This window comes from Nicotiana tabacum, chromosome 18 (genome assembly GCF_000715075.1).
Source record: "Nicotiana tabacum cultivar K326 chromosome 18, ASM71507v2, whole genome shotgun sequence".
NCBI classification, from domain to species: domain Eukaryota; kingdom Viridiplantae; phylum Streptophyta; class Magnoliopsida; order Solanales; family Solanaceae; genus Nicotiana; species Nicotiana tabacum.
The window spans coordinates 13,139,743-13,148,863 of NC_134097.1; the positions used below are offsets into that span (position 1 = coordinate 13,139,743).

The 9,121-nt window shown below is 38.5% G+C and overlaps 1 protein-coding gene across 4 annotated transcripts; it reads right to left on the minus strand.

The window, feature by feature from the left end:
• Positions 1 to 267: 267 nt before the first annotated feature.
• LOC107801625 (RAF-like serine/threonine-protein kinase 20) lies at positions 268 to 8,205 on the minus strand. Of its 4 annotated transcripts, XM_075236618.1 has the most exons (10): positions 7,944 to 8,167; positions 4,508 to 7,621; positions 4,232 to 4,425; positions 4,050 to 4,121; positions 3,748 to 3,900; positions 3,430 to 3,593; positions 2,839 to 2,986; positions 968 to 1,090; positions 808 to 895; positions 268 to 661 (listed from the first exon to the last, which is right to left on the minus strand). In XM_075236618.1, exons 2-10 carry the CDS (start codon positions 7,485 to 7,487, stop codon positions 444 to 446), a joined length of 4,140 nt encoding a protein of 1,379 aa, XP_075092719.1. In that variant the 5' UTR covers positions 7,488 to 7,621; positions 7,944 to 8,167; the 3' UTR covers positions 268 to 443. The 4 variants fall into 4 exon arrangements, with proteins under 4 accessions (XP_075092719.1, XP_016480461.1, XP_016480460.1 ...); XM_016624975.2 differs by having other exon boundaries at positions 4,550 to 8,205; XM_016624974.2 differs by having other exon boundaries at positions 4,232 to 4,419; positions 4,508 to 8,205.
• Between the last annotated feature and the right edge of the window lie 916 nt (positions 8,206 to 9,121).

Sequence of the window (9,121 nt, forward strand, 5' to 3'; positions counted from 1 at the left end):
CGTGAAATATAAATCTGTGTAAACTTTACTGAAATTGTAATTATAGTAAACATGAATCCATAACTTAAAAAATATAACGAGTTTAATGATAAGAATCTTAAAAGTTGAACTCATAAAGTTTAAAACTCGAATCCGCCAATCCCAACCTAGTTCATCAGAATGCCTATATTAAAAGAAATGGAACGAAAAAAGAAAATAACGAGTTTCTTATGCTTATATAGGTCAATTTGGTCAGTATCTGTGACACAGCCACGTTTGATTGCATTAGAATGCTAAAGGAAGCCAATAATTAAATGGAATGGGATGTAAATCTAAGTACCAGAAAACAAAAACAAGATACCACTATATTTTTTGTTACATTTATAAGCTAAATCTATATACCAACTTCAGCTTCCACATGTCAATTAAGGTAGAAAAAAACTATAACAGACAAAAGTAGAAAATCAACTTTTAGCTTGGTTGGTATTTGCTGAAGGAGGTGATTGTTGGTTTTGTCCTTTGGGAGGAAGCTTAGATTGCATCACTCTCAAATCATTGGCAATCTCGGTAAAGCTAGGCCTCTCCGACGGTTCAGCTGACCAGCATCTCTCCATGAGTATCCTCCAATCCGCATCACAGGAATCCGGCACAGGCGGCCGCAATGTATTACTCACGATACCACCTGCATTGGATTCAGTCGTCAATAGTTACACCGGTTTGATGCCTTGGCAAACAATATTTGCAGTTGAAGTTGAAAAAGAGTATCTGGAAGTTGATAGTCATTTTTAGCAGAGAATGAAAGATAATGCGAAAGCAGCGAGACGTTACCAATGATAGCTCCATAGTGCAATTCGGCGTAAGGTTCTTCTCCAGTAAGAAGTTCCCACATCACAATTCCAAAGGAGAATACATCAACCTACAAACACAAGTAGCAAAGAATGAGTTGAAAGTTCTCTATACCTTCTGAAAAATTATTACTTCTTAATACCTTCTCAGAGACAAGACTACTACTCCCATTGAGGAGTTCTGGTGCCATCCAGGGGAGAGTTCCACGTACACCGCCTGAGATTAGTGTTTGACACTTTACTTTGGATAGCCCCAAATCACCAACCTAAAACGAGAAGGATAAATTTCCAGTCAATAAACGATTATATGACAGGGAGCTTTTGTGATTGGCAATGGACTGCTTTTGTGTTTAAATGGTTAAGCACAAGATAAGAGATCTAAGTTGCTCGGACTCTTTATTTTCGGTACCGCACCCATGTCGACACGACATGGGTGTGGGATCCATACCGGATCTGGTCAACCGATTTTGGGCACTTTAAACCAAAATCGACGGAAAAATTTGGGTCAAATACAATGATTTCTGAAATCAAAACAAAAGCTAGGGTGAATTGAAGAAAATGGAATACCTTGTATATAAAATTTTATATGCCAGTCCTCTTCCTTTTATTTCCTTCCCGTATTCTCCTCTTGATCAATATTCTCCTTTTTGGAGTAGTGAGTACATTGTAAGTTTTCCACATAGTGTCACATAATATAGACATATTTTTATAACTCTATTTTTAGATATTTGAATTATTTTTAGCAGAATCTCGGCGCCCGTATCCAGACCCGTGCCCCGAATCTTAAAGTTTAGATGATGAAGGATCCGACCTCTAGATCCGCACTCGTATCGGACACCCGCATCCGAGTCCAAGCAACTTAGTAAGAGAAATCTCAATTTTTAGTGTGTATACTACTTACTGCAATTCCCTTTTTGAATAATACAGTGGATACTGCTATTCTTTGTCACAAGAAAAGTGAAAGGTATAAAGACAACAAGGCTAAAGAAATTATAAATGAAGCATGGTCCATTTATCAGCATTAGTAAGGCAAAAAAGGATGACAAAACAATCACGATAAAATAACACTAACGATGACAACAATGATGCCCATGATGATAATAATAACATGATGATTATATGACCAATGCCGTAGATGCTAGTGGCGATACATGCAAGTGACGTGAGCCATGGATCAATGTTGTCAAGGGCAAAAAGCGTAGACAAACAACGCAAAGCACCAAGGCGTTGCTTTTCCTTCTTTTTTTTCCTTCTTATTTTCGACAAGATAGAAAAGCACAAGGCTTTCCAAGAGATTTAAAAGCAAAGCACATTAAACAATGGCTTTTAGTAAAGAGAAGGCGAGAAATATACATAATGCAAGAAAAAAGTAAGACAAACAAAAACTACTATCATATATTAAACAAAAAGTATATCAATCAAATTTGAAAACCATATAAAACTTCCGATTTAGATGCAGCGGTGAAATTCTAAGTTTTTCATTTAGATTTATAACTTGCTACACCAAATTTCCAATTTTCATTTTCCAGTCACCAAAAATATTCACGCATAACATTTTTTAATAATTAATATATCACTTTGCCGACAAGTGGTATGCAAAGTTATTACCCCCTTACAAGTGGTATACAAAGATATGATTTTGACGCATCTTATCTCATCCATGTAAAAAGAACTAATGGGTACACCAGAATTTCAACCAAAAAAAAAAAAGAACTCTAATTTTTACGTAACAGTTCTGCCTACCATAAAAAATATAACCAACTGCAGATATTATCAGCTGATGTTTTACCTAAATAAGTCTAAACAATTAACCTTCAGCGATTTTCTACCTGTGGATCTAACTGCATAAAAGTTGAATTAGTCTCTATGTGATGTCAACATGTAATAGAATTTGCTAGACAAGGATTAGCACCCCTTCCCCTTGTTGAGATAATTGGCTACCAAATCACTAACATTTCTGCACAAAGTTTTTTTATCAACTGACAAATAAAAGCATCTCTTGGCTATGACTGACCTTGCATATTGGACGGTGGGGATCACGGAGATTAACCAACAGATTGTCACTTTTCAAGTCAAAGTGCACTATATTCTTCCCATGCAAATACTCCATTCCAAATGCAACATCCATTGTGATAACGAGGCGTTTCCGCTTATCCAGATTCCTGAAAACAGTATGCCATGCATTTACTCATCCCATTTTCATGTTGACACCACTAATAGTATAAAAATTTAATGTAGAAGAGGACTCCAAGTGCTCAAGCTGAAGATGATCAAAATCAAAACAGACGGCTTTCTGATCTTGCAAATGATCAGGAGAATATCATGAAAGTGACCTACTCATCCACAAACTAAGTACAAGAAAACCACTCTATTACCACATGGTTTGCTGGAAAAATCCTGCTTAAAATCATTTGGCCTTTAACCGACAATTGTCTAAAAATGCAAAGACAGGAATTTGTACCACCATGTTTTTTAATCACTGAAACCATAGTAGAGGTCAAACCTATCAAATTTTAACCCAAAATTCAGTGGAAGTAAGAATCACCAATAAACAAATACTCCGTTTAATCCATGGAAGTCAAACGGATTACAAATGAAAGATTACCTCTCATTCTTCTGTAAAGCATTTCTCAAGGACCCGTTAACCATATATTCTGTAACAGTTGCCACTGAGCCACCTGGACCATCTAGCACAACACCATAGAATGCAACAACGTTCGGATGGTGCAAATCTGCGAGTTTGATGGCCTCATTCCAGAAATCATCCCTCTAATAAAAAGATAAGCACAGCAAAAAAAAATGTACATCAACAAATGATGCAAAGATCTTCAATAAATTGGTTAAATTATCAGGTGCTGGGAGAAAGAAAAAAGACAAAGAAATAGACAAGTGGTAAACAGAAGGAAAGAGAAAAGATACCAACCATGCGCTCTTGTTCTGAAGCTTTCCCAGCAAAACACCTGTCGTTAATCCTTTTAATTGCAACATCAGTACCCCTCCACTTTCCATGATAAACAGTGCCAAATGTACCAGAACCCAATTCTCGCATCTCCTCGAGGTCACTATTCTTTATAATCTATTCACATGAATGCACTTATTAAGAAAAACAGAATGGGGTGAAAACTAAAAACATTGCAAAGTGGCAGAGACAGTAAAAGGTCATTTCATTTTTTTCAGTTAAGGCTAACAAATTATGGAAATTGCACTGGACAAGAGATGTCGAACCTGCAAGCGTCCAATGCCATCTGAAACAGGAAATCCAAAATTTGCTCTCTCTGGAAATTGAGCCTTAGTTTCCTGAATAGAGATTGCTAGTGGATTAGCAATACGGCAAAGATAAGATACAAGAAACTGATTATGAACAACTTGTATAGCAGCACGTGTAATTGTGTGAGAGAATTTAAGACCTCAAATTTATCTTTGTTGTCCTTTCCGGCATCAGCGCTTTCAAATTCAGCATTCCATTGAGTAGAAGATGGGGACTCACTCCTTCCATGTATGGAAAGGTCAGCATTAGATGGAGTTGATGACTGAAGAACAGAAGCGGCGACACCCTCGGCAACAGCCTGAAGTTCTCGCTTGATCATTTCCTCTGCTGAGCCTTCGACAGCAAAGAGGAAAAGAAAAAGTTAGGACTGCAAAAACATAAGACGACCTAAAATCCAGAAATTGAGACTTCTCACCTTTCTTGGACCGTGATTGATCTGAACTGAAATCTGTATTACCTGAAGGCAGGCAAGCTCCATCTTCCAACCGAATTTGTGTTTGTAATCCCCCATTAGTAACAGTTGGCAACTCACTGTTATTGCCAAAACGTTTCTCGCCAGAGTAATCCTTGGTGCCTGCAGCTTCCTTTTTTAGCTGAAGTTTACTAGGTTTAGGAGGAGGGAAATGGGCATCATGTTGCAAACTCCAAGGATCCTGGTTGCTATATAAAGAATTTGAGCTTTCCTGTACAAATGGTGGGGTACCATCGAGTATGGCCATTTCTGCAGTTGTAGGACTCAACATTTGCTGGAAATGCTGGGCCCCATCTTTCCATTCACCAATAGCTGGAGTTCTTTCTGTTGCATTGGCAGTTATATGGGAAGAGACTTCATATCCTTCTGCAGCCCGAATGTTATGCATGAAAGGAGCGTCATTTGAAGAAGCTGGTATTTCATTTGGATTCACGTTACTTGTAACCAAACCTGGGTATCCTTCCCTCCCACCAAACTGTTGAACTCTGTTATTCAACATGTCTTCCCTTCTAAAGTTATCAACAGTTGACTTACTCTGCTCATTAGGTGCTAACACTTCAGCGGGGTTTATCAGGAGATTTTCCATTCTTCCTTCAATTTGTCTCAAGTGGTTGTAAGCCATTAAGGACTCTACGTCATCTTCTTTTGGAAGCATGGCAGGAGTGTTTCCACCATAGTTTTTGGGAGATTCGCCACTTAAGTTATCCACTATTTGACCAGGCACAACTCCAACTTTAAGGAAATCATTATTGACGGGTTTGTTCGCAGCAACTTCTTGTTTAATCTGATACTGTGGTGAAACCATAAGCTGCTCAGTGGCATTAACATGGTATGGTTGAGGAACAGCACCAACAAAAACTCCATAAGGTGATTGCATCGTACCCGTTAACCCTATCATACCTTGGGGAACTGACACCTTTGGGTGCTCTGGCACAAACTCAGGCTTTTGGAGGTTCCTATCATATTCATACTGTTTATCAACATTTTGTGAGACTCCAACTACCTCACCTTGACCCCCAATTCTTTGCCCAACAGAAGCTCCTTGTTGTTCAACAGCCCCCTCACCTAACGTTCCGGTTGTAACAGCTCGGTGAATAGGCCGACCCCTTTCATCCAATCTAAGGCTATGATACACTGAATTAAAATCAGACGTTGTGCTTGCAGGACTCTCTCTTTGTTCCACTGCTACTGTATCTGAGTGTGCATGAGGCAGCGATTTTTGACACATTAGACAGTCATCAAACCGAGATAACGCCTCAGAACCAGTAACCAGTGGTGGAGGCACCTGGCCTTCAGAAAGCGGTGCCTGTTGAGACTGCGGAATCTGGTGCCATCCGTAAGCTGCAGGAGGGACCTGATGCTGATAAGCACTATATCCTTGGTCAACAGGGAACTGCACAACTCTCGGCCCCAATGTGCCTTCTGCAGGATAATTTTCAAACCTAACATGTTGGGGCTGAATCGGTGAGGGAACCATATTAGGATTCATACTGACATGAGCGGAAGGAGTCATTGTCATGTGAAGAGCAGGGACAAACTGCTGAGTCGGAGCACCAGCAATTATATGCTGCTGATTGATTACTGGCCCAACAGTTCCCAAAAGCTGCCTCGGAAATCCCATCTGGGAAGGTATTTGAACATAATCTGCACGGTTTAGGTTCTCCCTTTGAGGATCCACATAAGCCGGGACATATGGTGTAGTTCCTGGATAAGTCACTCCTGTTTGCTGCATATCATAACCCATCTGTCGCTGCTGTGCAGCAGCGACAGGCACAGATTTCTCTAACGCATTCTCCAGCTGAGCAGATAAGCTTGGCACTGGCCCGGGAACGACTAATGGAATGGTCATTGGAGTGACAGAAGCATCGGCATGAGTTGCAGGATTTGCATCTGTATACACCAATCGGTAAGCAGGTTCTTGAGAGGTAGCGGAAGTCCCACAAGGTGATAGTGCGTCAAAAGCAGGTATGCCTCTAAGCTCCCCTTGACCATTGGCTAAGCTATCAACAGCTTCAGAGCCGCTAAATTCTGAATTCTGGGTGGAACCAGCACTAGCGGTACTCCCTTTCCTAGTAATACCAATACCACTAAACCCATCACCAATCCCATTCACTGCCTCGACATACCTCTGTCCACTATCTTGCAGATCTTGCAGATCTCTTAATTGCATCACACCGGACGACTCTGGCTCTGAAGCCGAAAACAGGAACACCCTCAATTTAGCTGACCCATCTGACGCTCTTTCAACCAACTTTTCGTACTCATCCATCATATTTTCAAGATCTTCCGGACAAGAAACAGACACTAGCGCGTCAAGATCCTCATCAGGCAACTGGTACTTAATTACCACATCCTGCCCATAAGTATCTACCATTTTGCGAACCAGTTCAGCAAAACTCACCTCCCTCCTAACACTAATAATCCTAGTCTGTCCACCCACATATCTCAACGCGCCATCACTCGGCCTCGGCATTATCCTCCCCCCAAAACTACACAAAAACTTAACTTTCCTCCCCAACACCGAATCATCACCACCATCATCACTAGCACGATCAGACGCATTACTACCAACCCGTGCCCCGAAATGCAGATTCTTCGACGACCCACTTCCCGAATTCATAACGCCAATAGTAACAACACCAGGAGGCTGAGAAGACACAACCTGCGGGACCCAACCGGCCGCTCCTGGAGCGGCATTTGTAAACCCTAAACCTACAAACCCAGCATCCGCTACAGTGGTAGGGTAATAAACCCCAGGCATAGTTCCAGGACTACCTCCAACATCCCGGGTCAGGTTACCATAAAACCCCTCAACGGGTCTACCAGATGTGGTCACAGGAGCAATACCAGAGTCTTCTGGCACTGTCCTAACAATGTTCAACGGGCGCAAATCTTTGGGAATTGAATTCTGATCAAAAGCCATAATCCAATACTTACATATATTTCTATCTTTACAAATAAAAATTCAATCTTTTTACCAATAACCCAAATCTTGCTTCAACCCAAAAACCTAAAATTGCTGTTCTGGTTCTAGGCTTTATCCTTCTCTACATTGAGCTACAATACAAACCAAAAAAAGACCCTATTAACCCTAATGGGTTTACGCAAATATAGGCAAATCAAAATTCATTTTTTTTCCTCAAAGCCCAAATCTTGATTCAACCCAAAAACCTACAATTGCTGTTTTAATTCTAGGGTTTATCCTTTTTTACATTGAGCTACTATACAAACCAAGAAAACCGAATAGACCAATACCACTAACAGCCACTTTGAACCTCAAATAAACCCTAATGGGGCTTAACACAATATAGGTAAATCAAAAGGGTTTTTTTAGCAAATATATGTATTCAGTAACCAAGAGTCAAGAACTGAAAATTACCTCAAAAAACAAGAACAAGAACAACACTTTCTTGCTAATCTCTATATTTTTAGCAGCTGATATGCAAAAAAGATACGATTTTTTTTAATGGGCAATTTTTTTTCTTCTTTTTGTGCTCTTTTTTCTGAGAGATTTTGCAGAAAAATGTGCGCTGTAGGGGAAGAGGTGAAGCAAAAAAAAGGAGGAAAAAAAGCTGCGTAGGTCACTATCAAATTGTAGAGATGAAACAAGAAGGGTGCCTCGTTTTTGATTTCTTGAAGAAAAAAAAAGTTGCAGAATATAATTTTCTGTTTTATTACAATAATAGAAATCAAAATGTAGTGAGTGTAGTGAGAGAAAGAGAAAGTGAAGGGGGAAAGGGCACGTGGAAGAGTTCATGCAGAATTGTGCAATTTGCTAATTTCAGTCAAATGTGGTAATGGAGCTAAAGGGAGGATCTAAATTTTTTTCTTTGTTTTCTTTTTTGTCTTCTTATTTCTGGTATGATTCAATTAATTTGAATTCACGTTATATATTAAAAATTAAAGAATTTTATTTTATCTCATCGCAATTTTTAATGGTCTAAATTAAAATTAGGAATCTAATATAAAATATTGTTTGAATTATTAAAAATTGGAGTAATAAATTTTGAAACTTTGTGATTCAGAATTTCTCATTATACTTTTGATGCTATTGTTGTAATGAAAATGACATGGCATGTCGAAGATAAAATAAATTAAGAAAATTTTGATATATTGAAAATAATAAATATATATTTAACTTATATTTCAATTATTTTTTTAACTTAACATCCAAAATCAAACATCATTCTATAAAATAAAACCAACAAAGGTAGCATCATCTTCTCTTTGAATGAGCTTTATAAATGATACCATCAAGTGTTTTGATCAAAAAATTCTTTGATTTCAAATTTTAATTCATTTACTTTTAATCAAATAATTTGAATTCAAACTTTGTGAATAAAAAAAAATCTTGATAGTTAACGTTTCTCTCTTCACCTTACGAAATATCTTACGTTTGAGAATGGAATTAAGAAGAAGACAAGAATAATTGAATCTTCCTTTCCTTTTTGTTTTTCGTCATTTCCTAATTGACATTACTTTCTTTTTCCTTCTTTGTGAAGTAAAAAGTTAGTAATGTAAGAAGTCTTCTCTCTAACCTTTTTTTATTTTTCTATT